This window comes from Carcharodon carcharias, chromosome 21 (assembly GCF_017639515.1).
Source record: "Carcharodon carcharias isolate sCarCar2 chromosome 21, sCarCar2.pri, whole genome shotgun sequence".
NCBI classification, from domain to species: domain Eukaryota; kingdom Metazoa; phylum Chordata; class Chondrichthyes; order Lamniformes; family Lamnidae; genus Carcharodon; species Carcharodon carcharias.
In genome coordinates this window covers 26,166,056-26,189,387 of record NC_054487.1, presented here as the reverse complement: position 1 = coordinate 26,189,387, position 23,332 = coordinate 26,166,056, and the positions used below count along the sequence as shown (strand labels likewise).

The window sequence follows — 23,332 nt, the reverse complement described above, 5'->3', positions numbered from 1 at the left end:
ATTGGACCGCAGAGCAGTTGGGCTACACACTTTGTACAATCTCCTTGCCAACGCTGGCCACGTAGCAGTCACTGCTGGAGACGCTCACAGCCCCTTGCAATCTCACCATCCTGGTTTGGACCAATATCCCCCATGTCGCAGGTTGACAGGGCAGCCATGCAGTGCACTCATCTCTGGCTATCCAAGGGGTGACCAGCACTCTCTGGGAAGCATTAAGCGGCAGTCACACAGGGCCAGGAGAGGTGCTAAGTACAGCCAGATAACCACGTATCTCTCTTATGCTGCAGGAGGACCACGTCAGGATCATGGATCCTGGTGACCTAGCTGCATGCCTGATGGCCTACAGAGACTGTAGAAGACGGAGGAGAGAATAATTGAGGCGCCTGGCCATGGAAAGACAGCAGCAGCATCATGAAGGGGCTCCTGCACACGCTGCAGGAGCGACAGCGAGCCAAGGCTGGTCTGCGCCTTGCTGCACCCAGGGACTATAGACACTGCCTGTCATTCCTACAGATGACCGAGAACCAGTGTCGCCAACAACTGCGCAGATCCAGGGACCTGGTGACTCACATCTGCCACCTACTGCAGGACTTGGCACCAAGGGAACATGGAGGGCATCCACTGCCAGTGGTTGTGAAAGTGACTGCGGTGCTCAATTTCTATACCAGTGGCTCCTTTCAGGGCTCCATTGGTGACCTCTGTGGGATTTCACAATCCACCACCCACAAATGCATCCACGAGGTCATGGATGGCACACAACTTTGTGCATTTCACCTGGGACCGGGACAGCCAGGATGCAAGGGCCATTGGATTCGCCCTGATCTCAGGATTCCCACAGGTGCATGGTACGATTGACTGCACTCATGTGGCGCTCAGGTCTCCATCGCTACACTTGGTGGACTTCATCAGCCGCAGGGCTTCCACTCACTGAATGTGCAGCTGGTACACGACCACCAGAAACACATCCTGCAGGTATACGCACGGTTTCCAGAGAGTGTGCATGGCGCCTACATCCTGAGTTGCTCACAGAGCATTCTGCACTCTTCCAGAGTCCACAGAGGCTGCAGGGTTGGCTCTTTGGGGACAAGGGCTACGCACAGAGGCCGTGGCTGATGACACCCGTGCGACAGCCTCAGGCTGCTATAATGAGGCTCATGCAGCAGCTCGCAAATTGGTGGAGCTGAAGATGCGGCTCTGATGCCTGGACTGGTCTGGTGGAGCCCTGCAATACAGTCCGCAGAGGGTGTCACGCATCGTCATCATCTACTACACCCTTTACAACCTGGCACTGCAATAGGGAAAGGAGCTGGCTGAGGAGGAGATGGGGGAGCTGCACATCTCCTCCGATGAGAAGAACGCCAATGGGGATGAGGGTGAGGGGGTCCTCAGTGGTGACAATGATGGGGATGAGGCAGGCGCTCGGTAGGCCCTCACAGCTGCTAGATTTGTGGAGGATGACGGCAACATGCAGTGATATGTCCCCTTAGATCCGCACATTGCAGTTTTGAACGTTTGACTCCAGTCTGGCTTATGGCAGCGCCAATACCCTCTGTGAGAATGCTCCTGTCTTTGAGACAATGTGGAGGCCCTGATAGTCGCTCGGTCGCAGGAGGATGATGACAACATGCACTGAGGACACTCCATAGATTTTCACATAACCTCTGAGAATATCTGACTCCTGTCTGGCCAAGGGCAGCTCACTTGCACTCCATGATCAGGGCCACCTCAGAGACGCAGCTTTGAAACTTTAGACACATCTGATGCTGTGTCTGCCTTCAGCATCTCAGCCCTTCAGGAGCTGGTGCACAGCATCACTGGTCGCAGATGCTGGTGTGATGGGGGCCAGCCCCACCTTAAGGTGTTGAGAGCACACAGAGAGAATGAGAGAACTCTGTCGTACCTGCCCTCTACATTCTGACAGCAATGACCAGCAGCTCCGACGTGCAGACATCAGTAATGTTTCCAGGGAGTGAGGGGCTGGACCAAAGCAGCATCACAAAATGTTCTTATCAGCTACTTCCAGGTTCGTACCCAGACAAGAATTAAGGAATCCCTTTAAATATAAAGACGTAAGAAATAGGAGCAGGAATAGGCCATTCGGCTCTTCGGGCATGCTCCATCTTTCAATATGAATATAGTTGATCTTTCACCTCAATTTCATCTTCCCACACTATTACCAAATCCCTTAATTCCCATATCAAAAAAATCTAGTGAACAATATGTTCAATGGCTGAGCATTAAGAACCCTCTAAGGTAGTGTATCCCAAAGATCCACAACCCTTTTAATGAAGAAATTTCTCACTTCAGTCCTAAATTGTCAACCCTTTAATCTGAGACTCTGATCCCCATGTTCTACATTTTCCTGCTGGGGAAACATCCTTCAACAGCTGCCCTAGAAGCCTGTTAAAATTTTATATGTTTCAATGAGATCACCTCTCATCCTTCTAAATTACAGGGAATATAGTCCTACTCTGTTCAATCTCTCCTCCTAGGCAATCCCCTCATTCTAGGAATTGGTCTTGTGAACCTAATAATAGCTATAGCCCTTTAGAACTAGATGCATTCCATCTCCCACCCCCTGGGAGATGCTTCCATTTGTAGGTCCAATCCAGGCCAGATGTCAGTCTGCATAACGCGAAAGGCAAAGCTCATGAAATCTGACAAATTTAGTGCGGCAAAGTGAGTGAGCGTAAGGCTCTTCCAATCTTCAGACTTTTAAACTAATTACTACTTCCAGATCTATTTTTCTCAGCCTTTGTTGTGTTCAAATACTGTTATAAGTTTAAAAAATCATAATACTTATCCATTGAATTGTCTTGTAATGTCTTCATTAAAGTTTTTCCTTCACAGACTCAATCTCTCTTATAAAGCTTGGGCATCAATGGGAAAAGTAAATTAATTCTCTACTCACCAAAGTCTGGATCTGCAGCTTGTAACTGAGTCTTACAACTCTCAAATCCTCCAAGACTTGGATCATTAGTCCAAGACACCCACTGTGGAATAAGTAGTGAAACACTTGTTTACACATAGCTACAGGGACAGCAGTATTTCAGTGACACAACAGTTTTGTTCAGGGTTAAAATAGCTAGCAATAGTGAAATCACTAGGATTCCTTTATGATCAATGTTTAGTTGGAGTTTCTGTTAGTTGGGACTGACCAAGAGGTCATACACTTGTGATGCACAGTGATCTTAGGGGATGGCACAAATGGATTTTCTCAGACTTGTTCCTTTAGAACTGGAGACAAGTGACAAGTATTAACATGGTTCTGACTGAAATCTATTAGTGAACAACAGCCTCCAGGCCACAAAGGAAGCTCTCTGTTGGTCCAGTAACCCTGGCAGCACTTAATTCATGCAACATAAGGTTGGGGGGTGGGGAGAGTGGCAAAATGGTATTGTCATTGGGCTAGTAATCCAGAGACCCAGGGTAATGCTCTGGGGACCTGGGTTTGAATCATCCCATGGCAGATGGTGGAATTTGAATTCAATAAAAATCTACAAACAAAAGTCTAACATGAAACCTTTGTCGACTGTCGTAAAAACCCATCCTTACCTGGTCTGGCCTACATGCGACGCCAGACCCACAGCAACGCGATTGACTCTTAAATTCCTGATTTACATACAAATTAGGCCATTCGGACCCTCAAGCCTGCTCTGCCATTCAATAAGATCATGGCTGATCTGTTTGTGTTTCAAATTCTACATTCCCATCTACCCCACCACGCCCCCACCCCCGATAACCTTTGATTCCCTTGCCTAACAAGAATCTACCTACCTCCACCTTAAAAATATTCAATGACTCTGCTTTCACTGCCCTCTGAGGCAAAGAGTTCCAAATACAGCATCCGCAGTATTTTGCCTTTATCAGAGAGTTCCAAAGTCACACAACCCTCAGAAAAAAATTTCTCCTCATCTCTGTCCTATAATTGCAATCCCTAATTTTAAAAAAGTGCCCCCCCAGTTCTGGACTCACCCACAAGTGAAAACATCCTTTCCAAGTCCACCTTGTCAAAACCATTCAGGATCTAATATACTTCAATCAAGTCACCCCTCACTCTTCTAAACTCCAAGGAAAACAAGCCCAGTCTGCCCAACTTTTCTTCTTAAGACAACCCACTCATTCCAGGTATCAATGTAGTAAACCTCCTTTGAACTGCCTCCAATGCATTTACATCCTTCTTTAAATAAGGAGACCAAAACTGCACGCAATATTTGAGATGTGGTCTCACCAACGTATTGTTTAACTGAAGCATAACATCCTTACTTTTATGTTCAATTCCTCTCGTGATAAAGGATAGCACTCCATTGGCCTTCTTAATCACTTGCTGTATCTGCATACTAAGTCTTGTGATTCATGCATTAGAACATCTAGAACTCTCTGCACCTCAGAATTCTGCAGCTCTTCTATATTTAAGTTTATTCTTCCTGCCAAAGTGAACAACTTCACTTTTTCCCACATTATACTCCATCTGCCAGATTTTTGCCCACTCACTTAACCTATCTATATTCGTCTACAACCTCTTTATGTCCTCTTCACGACATACTTTCCTACCTATCTTTGTGTCATCTGCAAATTTAGCAACCATTCCTTCACTCCCCTCATCCAAGTCATTGATATAAATTGTAAAAAGTTGAGGCCCCAGCACCGACCTCTATGGGACTCCACTTGTCACATCCTGCCAATCAGAAAAATACCCATTTATGCATACTCCATGTTTTCTGCCAGCCAGCCAATCTTATATCCATGCTAATATGTTATCCCCTACACCATGCGCTTTTACTTTCTGCAATAACCTTTGATGAGGCACTTTATCAATTGCCTCCTGAAAATCCAAGTACAGTACGTTCACAGACTCCCTTTTATCCACAGCATATACAATCACCCTTGTGAACCCATATGTGGCTAATGTGTTTTTTAATTCTCTTATGCGTGCTACGGCGTGGTGCTCCCCCTCCTTGCTGCCAGCTATGCTGGTGACAGGTTGCTGACCCTTTGCCTGGGATGACTTTCACTGGCGTCCTCTGTTCACCTCAACCCATGAGGCCCCAGCATGTGGACATCTCCTGTACAATGACAAGTCTCATCTATCGCTGCAGCACTCTGAGGCATTAGTGTCAAAGGCAGAGGGGTGGACGAGAGGCTGTCCCCATCAGGAGCATCCGATCGTGACAGCAGCTACTCATCTGCCATCCTGAGGCCCGTTTGGCCCTCCCTTCTTTCCTGAGAGGAACCAGGACCTGCTTGTGACTCCAGGCACCTTGTTCCTCTCTTGCCCTGGCTCTGGGCACCTGAGCTCAGAGACAAGGTGATGGAATATAGGTCAGAATGTACACCCAGTATCCCAGCAGTGAGCTGCTGGGTTTGGCTCTCCATGGCAGTCCCAGTCGCTCAATGATGAAAGTCAAGCATTCTGAAGAGAGGGTGACCACAGCACCCATGACCTGGATGGACTCCTCCACTGTCTGTGCCAGGGTGTGCAATCCCTCTGAAAACTCTGCCACATCTCCACGTACCTCGTGCTGTACATCCAGCATCTGCCACCTGACGGACAACTCCAGAGGCTCATCGTCAGCCTAGGAGTCAGCATCTCGGTCACCTCCACCACTCCTGAGTTCAGAGCCTGCTCCGCCTCAACATCTCAGTCTCCAACAGCAAGTCTTCCAATATCAGGTCTTGCAACTGTGATGTTCCCACATCAGTGTAACCCTTTCATTCAACTCACACACGCTTCAGTGGGTATCTGCTTCTGCACTGGTGCTAAGTGCTGCATGAGGATGTGACGGTGCAACCTCGGAGGCTCCCTTCTCCTCCTCAGAGTTTAATGTTGGTCCCCCAGGGCTTGCAGCTGCCAAAGTTACAACTCTGGGGGGAATCAAAGGAGGATTATGAAGGGCACCATTACCATTTGAGATGACTTCAAAGACACATGCGTGACACGCACGCATGCACACGCACACGTAATACTAACCAGGGTGAAACCCTTAGCCCTTTCAAAATTGAGACACACATTCCTCCCCAAATGCTGGAAGCCACCAGTCAAACCCATCAATGCTCCCTCCCTGCACTCTTCCCCTATTTCCCCATCCCACTTCAGCACAATCCTTTTCAGGGGAAAGCTATGTGCCCTTGGAATCTTATCACCCGGAGGCATCCTCCAGGCTCTCCAGCACAATGGTCTTGCACCACTGGTTGGCTGCCAACTCCAGAACCATCTCCTTCAGATGTCAAGATTGCTGGGTTTGGCACACCTCCTCTGGTCCATGATCTCCCACAGGCATTATGTGATCCATTTTCCTGCAATGGAAAAGATACATTGTAATGAATCTTCTGTGGAAGATTATTTGTGTGCCCAACATGACTGTTGCGAGCATCCACCAATTTGCAATGATCCTTGCAAATTAACAGGTCTTTTAATTCAGAGCACACCACCACCCCCCCCACCCCCACCATCCCCCCACCAACCCACAGAATCCCCCAGTGTCATGCAGTGTGGCATGTCTGCTTCATTCTGGTCCCTGCAAATGGCCCAGACACTAGGCAATCCCACACTTGACACGTGTCACGCCCTCACACCCTCCCATGTCGGACTGTTCACAAATGATAGGCCACACACCTTTGCTGAACATGAAAGGTTGTTCAGTCTCCTAAGGCACCATAGCCAAGTCCTTTCGATGACCTCAAGGCTGAACTCCTTTGCCACCTTCGTCCAGGCCTCTTTGGTCTGGCAGGAAGGTCTCCTCTTGCCATTCTTCAGCATGAGGAGCTCCTGCTGATCACTCAAAGCCTGGACGAGGACTCACAGGGAGTCATCATCAAACCATGAGGTCATCCATGGTTCAGGCCCCTCCATTTGGCCTGACTCCTTTTGGCAGCTGCAAGACGTGGTGAGGATTCAAAGCTAACACTGTTGGAAATCACCAGGTTGTCTTTCAGCTTCTGTGGAGAGACAAACAAAGTTACAGGGTAGAATTTGACTTTTTTTCTAGACAGGCAACTATCCCTGAATGAGACGGAGACAAAGTGGGTTGTGAATTAGGTGCATGTTGGATTTCGGTAAACAGGGGAAAGAGGCATGCTATACATAGGAATTAATTAAAAAGTAATTAAATTAAGCTAAGTAAACAACAATAGAGAGCCCTTTAAACAGTGGGAGTTCACAGAGAGAGACCCCATAAAGCAGTGGAGAGAGAGAGAGCCAGGGGTTTATAGATAAAATCTAAAAGCGACGTCATTGGAATCCGATAAGTTTGTTGGTAAGTATAGGCTTGGCACAGAGGAGATGATTGGTGAGCAACAGGTGAGTTATTATATTATACCATACTGTAGTAAACTTTTTAAAGTTTAAAGGTATGCCAGTGTCATGTGGAATGTGCATCCTGCGGGATGTGGGAAGCTGTGCAAGCACAAAGTGCCCTCGATGACTACATCTTCACGAAGCATCACCAGCTGCAGCTATTTGTGCTCTGGGTTGCAGAGCTCGAGTGGTGGCTTGAGTCACTGTAGTGCATCTGCAAGGCTGGAGATTACATGGCTAGCACATTTAGAGTGGTAGTCACACTGCAGCTAAGAAGTACACAGGCAGAGGGGGAATGGATGATCGCCAGAGTATCTAAGAGAAACCGGCAAGTACTGCAGAATCCCCTGAGGCTATCTCGCTCTCTAACTACTTTTCCATTTTGGATACTGATGAGCGAGATCATTCCTCAGAGGGCTGTAGCAAGAGCTAAGTCCGTGGCACCACAGGTAACTCAGCTATACAGGAGGAGAGGAGGGAGAGTGGAAGTGCTATAGTAGTAGGGGATTCCATAGTTAGGGGAGCAAACAGTTGTTTCTGTGGCCATAGAGGTGACCCCAGGATGTATGTTACCTCCCTAGTGCCAGGATCAAGGATGTTACAGAGCAGCTGCAGGACATTGTTTAGGGGGAGGGTGTACAGCCAGAGGTCGTGGTCCACACTGGGACCAATGACATACGTAGGAAAAGGGATGAAGTGCTGAAAGCAGATTTTAGGGAGTTTGGAAGGGAATTAAAAAGCAATACCTCAAGATTAATCTCAGGATTACTCACAGTGCCACGTGCTAGTGAGCATAAGAATAGGAAAATTGAGCAGTTCAACACGTGGCTGGAGAAATGGAGTAGGAGGGGGGGCTTTAGATTTCTGAGGCATTGGGATCGTTTCTGGGGCAGGTGGGACATGTACAAGAAGGATGGGTTACACCTTAACAGGACTGGGCCTAATATCCCCCTGGGGAGGTTTGATCATTCTGTTGGAGAGGATTTAAACTAGATAGGCAGGGAGATGGGAACCTGAGGAGAAACTCAGAGTGGAGAGGAGAAAAACTGGCAGTGGAAAGTAGAGAAGTATTAACTGATAGGGAGGATATATCAGAGAGCAGTGTCAAGGTATATAGAATACTTGCAGGCTTTGATAGACTTAGAGTAGGCAATAGTAAGTAATTAAATTGAGTCAGACTAAGGGGGAATGTAAAAGAGTCTAATTTACATGTACGTGAATGCACAGAGTGTGGTTAATAAGATTGGCAAACTACAGGCACAGGTTGACAAATGGAATTATGTTTTTATTGCTATAACACAGACCTGGCTCAAAGAAGGGCAAGACTAGGTGTTAAATATCCATGGGGACAAGGTGTTTAGGAGAGACAGGAAAGGAAGACAAGGAGAGGGAGTGGCAGTATTGATTAAGGATGGCATTAGGGTACTGGAGAGAGAGAGAGGATGTTCCAGAGGAGTCAAGGACGGACTCTGTCTGGATAGAGTAAGGAATGAAAAAGGTGCAACAACATTGTTTGGTATATAGTCCATCAACTAGTGGAAGGGATATAGAGAAACAAATTTGCAAAGAAATTACAGAGAAGTGCAAGAATTGTAGAGCAATATAATGGGGGGCTTCAATTATCCAAATATAGACTGGGATAGGAATAATACAAAGGGACAAGAGAGGCTTGAGCTCCTGGATTGTGTTCAAGGCAATTTTCTGCAGCAGTATGTTTCTGGTCCAATGAGAGGAAAGGCACTGCTGGTCCTGGTTCTGGGGAACGAGTTGGCCCAAGTGGATCAAATATCAGTGGGTGAGCATTTAGGGGACATTGGTCATTGTATCCATAAGGTTTAGGTCAGCCATGGAAAAGGGCAGGGAACAATCCAAAACCGGGATAATTAACTGGAGGAAAGACAACTTCGATGGGATGGAGATGCATCTGAATCATGTGAGTTTGAATCAAATGTTGGCAGAAAAGATGGTGGTTGATCATAAGGCCACCTTCAAAGAAAAAGTACTGCAGGCAATGTCAAGGTATATTCCCTGAACGGGGAAAGATAGGACAAATAAATCCAGAGCGCCCTGAATGATGAGAGAGATAGAGGTGAAGATGAAAAGGAAGATGTGTGTACACGGCAGATGTCAGGTAGAAAATACAATGGAATATATGAATATAGAAGGACCAGAGGGGAAGTGAAAAAAAACTAATAAGAAAAGCAAGGAGAGTGCATGAAAAGAGACTGGTAACCAAAATAAAATGGAATCTCATGGTCTTCTATAAGCATATAAACAATGAAAGGGTGATAAAAGAAAGTGCAAGGCTGATAGTAGATAAAAAAGGAGACTTGCACATGGAGGTAGGAGAAATAGCAGAGGTATTGAACAAGTACTTTGCATCTGTCTTTACAAAGGAAGAAGATGCTACGCAGGCCGAGGTGAGAGAGCAGGTAACCTACACTAGAAAAATTTACAATTGAGACGGATGTATTAGAAAGGCTATCTCTACTTTAAATAGATAAGGTACCAAACCGGTTAAGATGCATCAAAGGATAGAAGTGAGTGTGGAAAATGCAGAGGCACTCGTGATCATCTTCCAGTCTTCCTTAGACACAGGAGTGGTGCCAGAGGACTGGAGAATTGTGAACGTTACATCCTTGTTCAAAAAGGGGTGCAAGGATAAAGCTGCTAACTACAGACCTGTCAGTTTGACTTCAATGGTAAAGAAACTTCTGGAAACTATAGTAAGACAAAATCAATAATTACTTAGACTAGTGAAGGACAATTAAGGGAAACCAGCAAAGATTCATTAAGGGAAAAATCATGCTTAACTAACTTGCTGGAGCTTTTTGAGGAGGTAACAGAAAAGATTGATAAGGGCAATGCTGTTGATGTGGTGTATATGGATTTTCACAAGGCAATTGATACAGTGCCACACAAGCGACTTGCGAGCAAAATTCTAGCTCATGGAATAAAAGGGAAAGTAGGCACTTGGACAAGAAATTGGCTTAGTGACAGGAAACAGAGACTAGTGACTAATAGATGTTTTTCAGATTGGAGGCAGGTTTGTAGTGGAGTTCCCAGGGCTCAATGTTGGGACCCTTGCTCTTCCTGATATATATTAATCATCTAGGCTATGGTGTTCAGGGTGCAATTTTAAAATTTGCAGATGACATAAAGATTGGAAACATTTTCAACTGTGATGAGGATAGTCTTGAACTTCAAAAGGACATAGACATGTTGGTGGATTGGACAGGCAAGTGGCAGATGAAATTCAATGCAGAGAAGTGTGAGGTGATTCACTTTGGCAGGAAGAATATGGAGAAACAGTATAAAATAAAGGGAGAAACTCTAAAGGAGGTGCAGGAACAGAGGGACCTCAGTGTATATGCACATAATTCAGTGAGGATGGGAGGGCATGTTGAGAGAATGAAGCATACTGTATCTCAGGCTTTATTAATAGGGGCATTGAGTACAAGAGTAAGAAGGTCAGGTTAAACTTGTCTAAGACACTACTTCGGCCTCATCAGGAGTACTGTGTCCAGTTCTGAACACCATACTTGAGGAGGGATGTGAAGGCATTGGAGAGAGTACAGAGGACATTCACAAGAATGATTCCAGGAATGAAGAACTGCAGCAATGAGGATAGATTGGAGGAGTTGGGACTATTTTCTTTGGAAAAAGGTGGCTGAGAGGAGATTTGATAGAGGTATTCAAGATCCTGAGGGGTATGGACAGGGTAAATAGTGAGAAACTGTTCCCATTCAAGTGCGCATCAAAAACTAGAGGAAACAGATTCAAAATAATTGGAAAAAGTGGTGTAAGAATTTTGTTTTCACCCACAGGGTGGTTGGAGTCCAGAACAAATTTCATGAGGGTGGTGGAGTCAATTAGAGATGTTCAAAAGGGAATTGAATTGCTATATGAAAAGAATTTGCAAGGGATAAAGCAGGGGTTCAGGACTTGTAGAATGCTCATTTAGAGAGCCACTGCAGACTCAATGAGCTGCATGGCCTCCTTCTGCATTGTAAAGATTCTGTGATTCTTTTTATTCAGAAAGGGAATGAAACAGGTGTTCTCAGATATTATTTCCTCCCTGGCAAGGATCCTGAATGAGACATAACTGGCGCAATAGTCACAAGAATGGAAAAAGATGCTCTCACCTGCTGCTGTTGCATTGCATCAAAGTCTGCGAGGAATACTGCCTTATTCCCACACTGATTGCAACCAACGTGGATCATCACACATGGATTTCTCCTGAAGCTGCCACCAACCTGATGTCAGCATTTCTTTAAATAAATAGGTGGCCATGATTGACTTCTGGTTCACAGCCTAACTCCTCTCATGCCAAACACCCAATTGGGCATGGAGCTCCCCCTCACAACATCTGTTGACTGCCTTCCTGCCAAGCAGCCACTATTCAGCCACCTGATGTTTGATCGCTATTTTGAGATAGTGGGAGCAGGAGTGAGTGGACCACCCACTTCCTACTCTGCTTCCCTCACCGTGCCAGAAACATAAAATCCAGCCCCAATCCACTTAATTTACTCAAAAGTAGTCTCTTGGTTATTGTAGTATAATGGGGAGAATCAGAGACTTGGGAGGAGATATAGCATAAGGGGATAATTCTAAATGTGTAATATGCTAATGAAACACAGTATATATCATCACAGGAAGTCATGCAATGTTTCATGATATTGCTCTCTCTCGTACAACCTTATGGCAAGATGAAGCCACTGTAAGATGTTTCTCAGTAAAGTTAATATTTTCTTTACCTCAGCAGACCCCATTAATATTCTGCATTAGCACAACAAAACCAAGAATATTTTATGGTAGCAGTGAGTGAAGGAACAAGTATCAAGAAATCACTGCAATTACCAGAAAGCTTCAAGCAGGTCTCAGGTCTCAACTAAGCTGAAGATTACCAGATATTGCACCACACTGCATCTTGTGGTGAAGCTGAACAGCGAGCAAGTCAGTTCATTATTGCATGAGATGGGTGGCTGTGCATACAATATTATAGTCAGGCAAGGGATCAATGAAGAAAAAACTACGTACGATGAAGCTATGAAAAAAGCACTTGATGCTTACTTCATTCTGCAAAAGAATACCATTATTGAGCAGGCTAAATTTAATGAACATACTCAATGATAAGGAGAAAGGATTGATACATTTATCAATGATCTGCATAGACTTGCAGAGAACTGTGAATATGGCAGCTTAAAAGAAGAACTAATCAGGGGCAGAAATGTTATTGGAGTCTTGGATGAAGTATTGTCTGACCAGTTGCATTCGAGAGATGATTTAACCTTAAAGACAATTCACTGAGCAGACAAGCTGAGGTCAGCAAGAAAAATCTATTGGTGACTCGGGGGTGACAGGGAGAACCATACCCTAAAAACGGTTCAATTCAAAAGCAGACAGGTGGCTTTACAAGAGATGGGGAGGCAGGAAGACCAGCCATCAATTGTCCCAGCTTACTGTAAATCAGTGTGGTGGGACAAAATACCAGCATGAAAGTATTTCCACCGAAGAGGCCAAATGGCATTGTTCCAGAAAGAAGGGTAACTTTCAGGCTGTTATCGCAGCAAGAAGCTTGTACAGAATAAGCAAAAAAAAAAGCCTTCCAAAGGTGGCAAGGTCCATGAAATAGAAGACATCAATGATACTGAGATGCCTTTCCTTGGAGAGATCCAGAAACCAAGCAGAAGCTGCTGGAATGCTGATATCCTAGCAGAGGGTGACAAGACATATTTTAAGTTAGACATAGGTGCAGGAGTTTTAGTTCTTTCTGATGCTGAACCATGGTTAGAGAAAAGTTCTGTTCAGCCATCATGCAAAACCCACATAGGCCAGGAAGTATAGAACTCAAGGTCATAGGACAATTGAATGTGATCTTTCGATGTACAGAGAGAAAAATCACTGAAACCTTATATGTGATCCTGAACCAAAGTTGCTCACTCTTAAGCAGGAAAGCTGAAACCAACTTGCATCTGATTTGCAGAGTAGAAGAATTGGAAAGCTGAGAAGATCAGCCAAAAAGCAGATAGGACCTTGGTGAGGGCACAGCTGGACTACTGTGTACAGTTCTGGTCGCCACATTGTAGGAAGGATGTGATTGCACTGGAGGGGTTGAAGAGGAGATTCACCAGGATGTTGCCTGGGATGAAACATTTAAGTTATGAAGAGAGGTTGGATAGAAGAGAGGTTGGATAGACTTGGGTTGTTTTCGTTGGAGCAGAGAAGACTGAGGGGTGACCTGATCGAGGTGTACAAGAATTTGAGGGGCCAACCAATCTATCAGAATTTGCATAGATCTTAGACAGCTGAACAAAGCAATTGAACGCAAAGTACATCCTGCGTCATCTGTGGATGAGAGCTTGACAACATTGGGAAAGAGTTCAAATGTTCACAAAGCTAGATGCAAATTGTAGTCTTTGGCAACTACCTCTCGACGAAGAGTCTAAGTGGCTTACAACCTTCATTACACCGTTTGGGGGGTTTCGTTTCAACAGACAACCCTTTGGCGACACATCAATGCCGGAAATCTTCCAGAATACAATGTCAAGCATCCTAGAAGTACTGGATGGAGTCATATGTCACATGGATGATGTCCTGATCCATGGATCCATTCAGACAGAACATGATACTAGAATGAGAACTGTATTACAATGCCTCCAGGAAGCAGGGCTTACACTCAACAACAAATGCAATTGTCACATCCAACTGTCAGATTCCTTGGGCATATTGTGGATTGCATCTGGTTGATCCATAGAAGACATGAGCAATCAAAGAGTTTCCAGCTCCTTGCAACATGACTGAGCTCCAGAGGTTCATGGGTATGGTAAACCAAGTTGGAAAGTTTTTGCCCAACCTCGCTGTCTTCAAGAAGACACTACGTAGATGTTGCAACAAGACAATACATGCTGCTAGGAGGATGTACAACAGAGGTATTTTGAAAAAATTAAAGAGATGCTGATATACTTCCGATATTTTAGATCACTATGACTCAGAGCTACCCATCATCACTGCTGCAGATGCATCTTCCACAGGAATGGGAGCTGTACTTTTTCCATACACAGATGGACTGAAATTGCAGGCCAATTTACTACGCATTATGGGCACGCACAGAGACTGAACTGAGATATGGGACTGGAGCCCTTTAAAAATGGCGAGCAGGTCCTGAGTACCTTTAATGGGGGTGGGCTGGTTCCTGTCAAAAGCCTGCACCGGCACTCCTGATCTGGCTGGCTCAATTGTGGAGTTGAGCATGTCCTACTCCTCCACAAGTTTCATGGAATCGGGTCAGATTTTTAAAGAGTTATGGTTCATGACCCCTCAGAGTAGTCATGAGCCCTAATCTGCATGAGGGCGAGTTTCAAAGGTCCTCCTCATGTGCCCTATGTCAAACTATGGCACTCCACCCATGGCCTCCTGAAGGCCCCTCATGCTCCCTATGCCAAGCCATGGCATTTCCATGCCTTTTGACCCACTATACATTATATAGAGCCAATGAACCCTATAGTAACAATACTATGTATTAAAAAAAACTTTGAAAAAATTATACATTTATTACTTTCCACTATATTAAAAAAAGTCATTTCACCACAAGGCAATAAAAGTGTCAATCACCAAGAACCTCTAAAATATCAATAACAGAAACCACAAACCCTTGAAACCACTTAACCTGGTGTGAATAAACATTATGAAATGGACTGCAGAAATCAGAGAGATAGAGCTGTCAATCAAGTAATGTTTTCTCTGGGGCACAGCTGTTTCAACAAGAGTAGTAGATATCTGGGCTCTCAGACAAGCCTCATTTTGTATTCTTGTCACTGGGGATATGAGGAGTCATAGGAATTGGGTGGGGTGGCATAACCAGGCATGAAGCGGTATGGATGGGGCATGGGCAGCGTATGGAGAGTGAGTCATGTGAGGGTGAGGGCCTTTGTGCTTTTATTTCAACTGGGATGAAGTCACACAGCACTGAGGCAGGCTGTTTAAAAGGCCCGCCTCGGCACCTGGCAACCCCTGTGGCTGCCTCTGAGCTTTTTCTCAGGTCGACTGGCCCAACTTCAGCCCGCACCCGGCCTCGGCAATGAAGATCCCACCTTTGTGCTCACTTTCTCCTGAGGTGGGTGGGCCTAGCCAAGAATTTTCCCAACTCTCGCTACTTGCCTTAGGGATGAAAATTCAGGCCATGCAGTGTTAATGAAAGAAGCATTAGCTGTGAAAAGTTCGCAGATTAAGTTCTTGGTCTTCACTTCAAGGTAGAGATAGACCACAAACCCTTTGTGACATTCTTAAAATTCTACTCCAGTTTGAGGACAATGAGGTTTGATAAGAGAGAGTATGTTCTAGAAAAACAACAGACATTTTGTCTCTTATCCCAGTGGGAAGAGCTCAACAAGGTGATGTAGTCCTCGTTGAAGAGGTCAAAACCTTTGCATCGACAACAGCCACAACTCTATCAGCAACAACTCAGTGACTAAATGAAATCAGAGATGCCCAGAAAAATCATGAAGAATATGTTCAGGTCAGCGAGTACTGCATTAAAGGATGTCCAGCATATATGCTACAGAATCCCAATCTCAGAAAGTACAATGAAGAGAGAGGACACCTCAGTGTAGTGGATGATTTACTCATCTTTGACGAGAGAGTGGTCATTCCGAGAGTTCTGAGACTCTATATAGTACAATGATTGCACTGAAGACATTTGGGTATTACAAAATGTCAAGCAAGAACAAGATATTCTGTTTGGTGTCTAGGTCATTTGTTACAATCCACCTCCAGGTGAGGCTCCCCAAAGTTGTTGATCAAGGCGAGACTCCTAATTTTGCCACCATCTGCCTGGGACATCCCCAAATTCTTATGTCCCAGGTGAGGAGAGATGAACTGGCTCCTTGTCTTTATTTAGGACCCTCTCTCCACCACTTTCTGTTGGTCGCAACAAGATTTAATCTATAAAAGGATCCCTTTCACGGATACCTATTTTCCCAGATCCAACCGTTCTGGTTTTGAGGGAGCCAATTTGGTCAGGTTAGAGCTGAGTCTGGTAGAGAGGGAGAGATCGGGATACCTGCAAAAGGGTGATTACTTCTGATGCTGTTACTTCTGAGTCAAACTTCCAGCACTTGCTCTCTCTCAGAACACCCACCAACAGACAGATGCCAGGGCAGCTTTTCAGATAATTTTAACACCTTCTTTGTATATTCCAAGTAGGAAGCAAATTCACAAATCTGTCTGAGCATTGCTCATGTGGTTTCTTGATGAGATTATTCTCATCTCTCATTATGTCCCATTGTCTCTACCGGAGGGAGCAATAATTTCTGGATATCTTTAGAAGTATCTTGTCTGGCAACAGGTTGGGGTTCCAATACCTCTTAGGGAGTCACCTTGCAGCATTGTAGCCAGTGGTTTGTGTGCATTTTTTTTAAAAACTCAGGTCTTATTTTTAAAGTCCAATATTTCTGGGCACAATTTGGTAGTGGACACCAGATTCATAGTCCTACCGCATTGAAACGGATAATGGTCCTGTCATGGAGCTATTTACGTATATAATATTTTGGAAAATATTTTTCTTTTAAAACAGAAGTTTGGTCTGCGGGTTTGTCTTAATTGGATTAAAGCCAGCTAATCTGGGTGCTTTGATGTACTAATTTTGATATGGAAGAGAGATAGCGTGCATCTGTATTTTTTGAATAGAGCATTCAAGAAGTGGGGTGAAAGTTTGATGCCTTTCTAACAGCTACCAAGCAATATGTTTATATTAGTAATAAAATTGGTATTGTTAAAAGGTAAAGTTCTGAAAAGTTGTTGATACAATGAGAATTAACATTCAATGGGGCTGTTAGGTATAACTTCAGTAGTTTTCGGGTGTGCAGGCAGAGGCAATGTAAGATCAAAAGGCAGCTGTTAAGTCTCCAACTGGCTCCACAGAGGAAAGAACCTCATTTTGAATTTGTAAGGTGAAAATGCTTTGCTTGGTATTTTGGTTAAGTCTATGGGTTGTTGTTCCCTTAATGGAGATTAGTTTGGGAATTTGTTAAAAGTTATGATAGCAGTAATTTGTATCCATGTGTACATATATTTTAACCTGTGTAAATTAATAAAATGTTGCATTTAGTTTAATGCAAAATCTCAAACTAGTAGTCTGATTCCTGAGTTTACAGTCACATCTCAAACATAACACTTAAAATTATTGGTTATGACAGTTGTTTAAGGTTTCCCTCTGGGATTTTTTAAATAACTCCATTTTACCAACTGCATCGGTCAGAACAGGTAGTGAGGTAGAACAGACATACACTAGTTGCGACTCAGAAGCAAACCTTCCACACAGTCAAAGCAGTCATCTCCAAATCGAATAGACCAGAGATGCTGCATTCATCTACCAATTCAGATGACAATGAGATTGGTGAAACAGAGTAATTTGTCAATTCTTGTTCTGCTCAGCAAAGTTTGAAAGATCACCCACAGGACTAAAATCCCCAAAGTTCTCAAAAAGAGTTGGGGATCCATTCAGGGAGATTAATGAAAATGCCATATTAGTTTCCCTGTAAAAAAGAAATTGAAGTCAGAGGCTTCGGGGGAGATGTAGTATAACGGGTTAATTCTTACTGTGTGATACGCTAATGAGACAAAGTATACAGCAACACAGGAAATGTACGCACTGATTCATGATCTTGCTCTCTCTTGTACAGCCTCATGTAGGATGTAACATGTTATTTACCTCAGCAGATTATGCAAACATTATAGTTATTACACTGGATGAGCAACCCAGAGGTTGAGACCCAAAAAATCCCATCACGATATATTGGGAAACTGGATTCAATAAAATCTGATAACTTGTGGAGCAGCACCAGAAAGTTATAATGAAAGCCACCAGATTGTCATAAAAACCCAACTGTTTGACTGATGTCCTTTAATGAAGGACTTGTGTTACCTCTATCCAATCTGATTTACAAGTGAATCCTGTCCCATGCTATGTGGTTGACTTCTAATCCCTCACGCAACTGAGAATGGGTAATAAATAAACAGTCTCTCACAATGTCACCCACGTACATTCCAAGAACTGGGGTGCACAGATATTATCCTTTCACATACCCCTTCTCCTATTCAGCCAATTAGCACAAATTCCTCTTCTGGATCCCATTCCACCAACGTGCCTCATTGCCACTGCTGCTGTATCTCTATTCACCCAGCATTTGTTAAATGGTTGCCCCAATACTGGATCATTTGGCCTGTCCTTGATTACAGTTTAAATTGCCTTTGCTCAATTGCTTTCTGGTTGGGCCACCCCACCTGCTTACCTCATTGCAATGAAAGCCTGTTGCATACTGCATCTGCCCCAGTGGCATTGTGGTAACTAAGGAAAAACCTTACTATCTGTGCTGCTTCTCCCTATCGCTGACAAGTGGGCTGGTATTTAATTCCTCAGAGCTGCCCCATTTTTATTTCATTTTCTCCACCAAAACTCCAATTTTTGATTTTTGATTGAAAAGCACCCATCTTTATTTTTGCAGCCAAGATCTTTATTTAATGAATGTTGATGTGGAAGAGCCCTTTCAGTTTATTAACTGCACATCTTTATTTATTTAATTCTGTCAGCTTTCTTCTGAATTCATTTAATTAATATATCTCCACTATTAACTTTCCTTAAACTTAATTATTTTCTCCCATTTCTCTCTTTTCTGTCTAAGGTTTCCATAAATTAATGAATCACCTATCTTCATTTTTTTATTTTTGACAATTTATTTTCCCTTTCCCTCAATCCCTTTTCCTTTTCTCTCTCTCTTTGTCCCTTCTCTTCTTTCCCATCCACATCCCTTTATCTTATCCCCCAGCACTTCTGGTTGATCTCCTTGACCCTTACCTATATCCTCAGTTTCTCTTCCCTCTCCCATTACTATAACCCAATGTAATCGTCTTTCCTTTTCCTATTGACTTTCTGGTCTCCCCATCTTCCACTTGCCACACAATCCTCCCCTCCATCTTCTCTCCTCTCCCCTCGACCACACCTACTCCCCAAAGTATTTGTGTCACTCTTCAAACAGCATAACTGCTTTCTTTAGCCTCCAACCCTATCCAATACCTTTTGGTGGGTTTCAATTCTCTTCTCTGACCTCAAATGTTTCTCCTCTGTCTTCTTGCTAAACTCTTATCTTCCCTCCTCAATCCTATTGTACTTTCTTCTTTCCCCAGTCTGCCCACCCCAGTAGACATTCCTCCTTCTGTCCCACCTTACATTACCAAATCATTATTCATGCAATGCTCCAATTTCCTCTGTCACCCTGACGTTTCCCTGGTTTGAGTACTGAAATTGAAGACGTGAATATTGCCATACAACATGGATTGAAAGCACTGAACAAAAATCACAAATATTGAAACATGAGATGAACAGAACCTTGACTGGATGGGATGAGATAGAGTCAGGTGGGACGTAACTTGTGTGAAGCATAAATACCAGCACAGAAGAATGGGACCAAATGGCCAGTTTTAATGCTGTACATTTTTGTCTAATCTTGAGTTTTGATGCATTGTGATGGTTGGGAAGGGGAAGGTCAATTTATTTAACACATTTCATGAGCGCTGAAGCCTCACCTGGGTCAGAAAAGCATCATACATTTTGCAGGCCTCATTGCTGGTTGTGGAAAGGGGAAGACCAATATCCTGCCAGGCCTGGGAACAAATCAGAGTACAACATTACTGAATCAATTTTACTGTAAAAAAAAATGAAGAGAATCCACCAATGCAGAACTAAATATTGGAATTTATTATGTACAAAACAGCGAGCACCTGGAACAAAACAGAAAAAGTTGCAAACACTCAACAGATCAGGCAGAATTAATGTTTTAGGTCGATGGCCCTTCATCAGACCTGAAGAAAGGCAGATATGTACTAGATTTTGAACAAGTGAAAGGGGGTTAAAAGATCAAAAGGGGTCCATGAAAGGGTAACAGTGTATCTAGATGAGGTGCGAATGGTTGCATAGCAGCCATCCAAATGCAACATGAAGAAATAAAGGAAGAAACTATAAAAACCCAGAAAAAAATAACAAGAAACAAAATGGAGGCAGAGCTGTGACTTAAAATTGTTGAACTCAGTTATGAGTCCAGAAGGTTATAGAGTGCAAAGTCAAAAGATTTGGTGCTGTTCCTCAGCTTCACTGGAGCAGAAGGGTCAGCAAGGTGGGGAATTAAAATGACAAGCAACCGGAGGCTCAGGATCATGTTTGCAGGCTGAACGGAAAGTAGTCACCCAGTCCAAGTTTGGTCTCCCCAGTATGGAGACCACCATATCATGAGCAACGAATACTAAATTGAAAGAAATACAAGTATGTTGGATGGTACGTTTGGAACCTTGGATGGTGAGAAGGTAGGAGGTAAAAGGACAGGTGTTACATCTGGCATGCTTGCATGGAAAGGCACCTGGAAATGATTAAAAAATATTTGGGCTGACTTTCCTCTTCAGAGGCATGCCGAGAGCCTGACAGATATCTGGGTGCACACATGACACAGGTCTACATCTGGGCAGGGATTTGAGCTGTGAGCAAGGCGCAGGAGTAGCAGCACAGCTATAGGCCTTAGAAGCTCACAGCTACATTTCTAATGGCCAGCATTAGGGCTTTCCCGGAGCTAAGTCACTGCCTCCACCCTCATCAAGATCAACCCAAGATGAAATCTTAAAGTACCTTTGCCTCCAATTGTTTGGACTAAATCTGAACCCCTGCAAATCCTTCAGATTGTGAAGAGTAACATTGTTAGCCCCAGACATCCCTGTGTTTGAACACCTCCCCATAGTAAACAATAAAAAAGTGAAATGATGTGGGAAGCTGGAACTGTCTCCTCTTACTTCATGAAAATTTTTTAGACCACAATTAAACGAAGGACTTCAATTAATATCAACCAGCAGAGGGAGACATTTTTGGCTTTTATCTGAAGCTCTCCATTAACGAATTTACTGCACTAAGATAACCCTGTTTTGGGACTTTTTTTTTAATAAACACTGTCTTGGACCAACGCAAAATGGCGGCAGATCGAGCTCTGTGCATGCGCAGAAATCCAGTGACGCCATACAACATGCTCGCACCCTCTGCGCGTGCGCCAATGACCTTACCCAACACAGCACTTGATCTGTTTGTATGTCATTTCTGGAAATAGAAGGGTTTTTTAAAAATTCGTTCACAGGGGTAGGGTTATGTTAGTCATTTCTCATAATTAACTCTGCAAAAGCTGCATTACGTAAGAATATTTTCACACGGCAATGATCTTTTTCATATGTAACCTGGATGGTTAATGTGCGCTGTGGAAAGGAGTTCCACAGATCAGCAGCAGTTACCTGCCAGCAATTCAAATGTTTAAGACAAACAAGGGATTTGGTACCTTGTTACAAACAAAAATGCTAGATCACAATGCACCATGAAACCCTACTCTGAGTTAACAAGTTGTATAGAAATCCATAAATCTGTTTTGTTTTTCATTATTGGCATTTGAGTAACAGTATTGCAGCTCTTAACATGTTGCGTTTCCACTAAATCTAAACATGGTCAGAAGCTGTACGCGAGTCCTTAACGAGCTGCCGACTCCTGACCAGGGATCTCCTTGCTTACCCCTGCACCATACCACGATCCTCACAGCATCTCTGCTGTTACAATAATATTACAAGTGCTTGTAATATAACAGACATAGTGTTTGGTTCAGGAAAATTGCCAGCCAAATATACAGCAAAGTATTTCTAAATATTTACACCATTTTACTACAAAGGTGTTTGTTATTGAATTCGGAATTCAGATTTGGCCTTGAGAAACTGTCCTACTGCTTCTCCTTGACCGTGTGCAAGTTCTGCTGTTTATTCTTAAACACATCAACACTTTTTTTCTCCGAAGCTTGCAGTTTTGTTTTCTATGGTGCGCTTTGGAAACTACATCTGACCTTTAGTCATGACACAGCCTTATGTCGTACTGTAGCTTTACTTAATAACAGTCCTTGTATTTGTCAACTTACCTTGCAGTCTCTTAGATTGAAGTGCAACATCGCCCCTTGTTCTTAATTAACTTAGCTCTGATTTCTTGCAAGGGTGTGATCTTCTATCACGATTTACCAACTGCTCTCAACTCGAAGTAGACCTAAGTGTGGCAAAAACAAAGCCTGACAAGCTGTAATAAATATATTACTCTCTCACCACTAGCTGGTGCTGGGTATAAGGAACGGAATACAGTGCTCAGTCCCTGCCCTGTTGAGTTCAAGAGAATGGGCCTATGGACATCATATCGTATCCTCTGGGTTAGGGGGTTCTCCACCCTTTTTTTGTCACTGTGACCCCTCTCCCATGTTATAAAAGTTCGACAGACTCCCGTAACGGGTTGTGTAACACAAGTATCTTTTCCTGTGTAAACATTAGTTTTACAACTAAGCATATATTATTTTTGCTTTCCTTAATGTGAAATTCGTTGGTGATGCTGAAACAATTCTGTCAATATGGAGCTAATTCAATTTGAACCTGGAAAGTCGCGCACACCGAAGTTCTCACTGGTTTCCGCCACCGCAGAGGTGATGACATTTTCAACCGGAGGGTGGGTGGTTGGAGCCGGCAACCCGCGTGTCTCTAATTAATTGCTTATTGAAGTTGTGCCGAGCTCGTTAGGTGTTGGGGGAGGGAAAGGGTTGAATACAATGTACTGGAAACTAAAAAAAAATAGCTGCTGATGTAATTTACTGGTTAATGGTTTTTAATGGAAAGCAGAGTGCTGGACAATAACTGGATAAGTGATAACAAGCACGGAGTGGAGGATTGTTATAGAAAAGTGAGTGATGACCAGCACTCTATAAAACACCGGTGATTGTTTGTATCTCGGGATTATTAGCTTTCGGATCAGTGTCTCCAGCATATGTTGAATAAGCCAGCTTAACTCTACTTTCTCCGGACTCCGTGCGATGACTGGAATATTCCACAACAGATTTTGGGATGCAGCACTGAGCAGTTTTCAAATGACAAGCACAGAGAACTTGGGTAGTCTGGGACACATTTGAGCATACCTGTCAGGAACAAAGCAGG

The 23,332-nt window shown here is 43.8% G+C and overlaps 1 protein-coding gene across 4 annotated transcripts in view; it reads right to left on the bottom strand.

Annotated features, from left to right (window-relative positions):
- Positions 1–23,332, bottom strand: part of ttc38 (tetratricopeptide repeat domain 38) — a 66,107-nt gene extending 42,775 nt beyond the window's left edge. The window contains exons 1-4 of one of the 4 annotated variants that reach the window (XM_041215590.1): positions 23,314–23,332; positions 22,282–22,403; positions 19,880–19,957; positions 2,912–2,993 (exon numbers count right to left, since the gene is read on the bottom strand). In XM_041215590.1, coding sequence (XP_041071524.1) covers positions 2,912–2,993; positions 19,880–19,957; positions 22,282–22,311 — 190 coding nt within the window. In that variant the 5' untranslated portion in view covers positions 22,312–22,403; positions 23,314–23,332. Of the gene's footprint in view, positions 1–2,911; positions 2,994–19,879; positions 19,958–22,281; positions 22,464–22,777; positions 22,797–23,313 lie in introns of those variants that run through there. The other 3 variants (XM_041215589.1, XM_041215587.1, XM_041215591.1) reach the window with 3 other exon arrangements.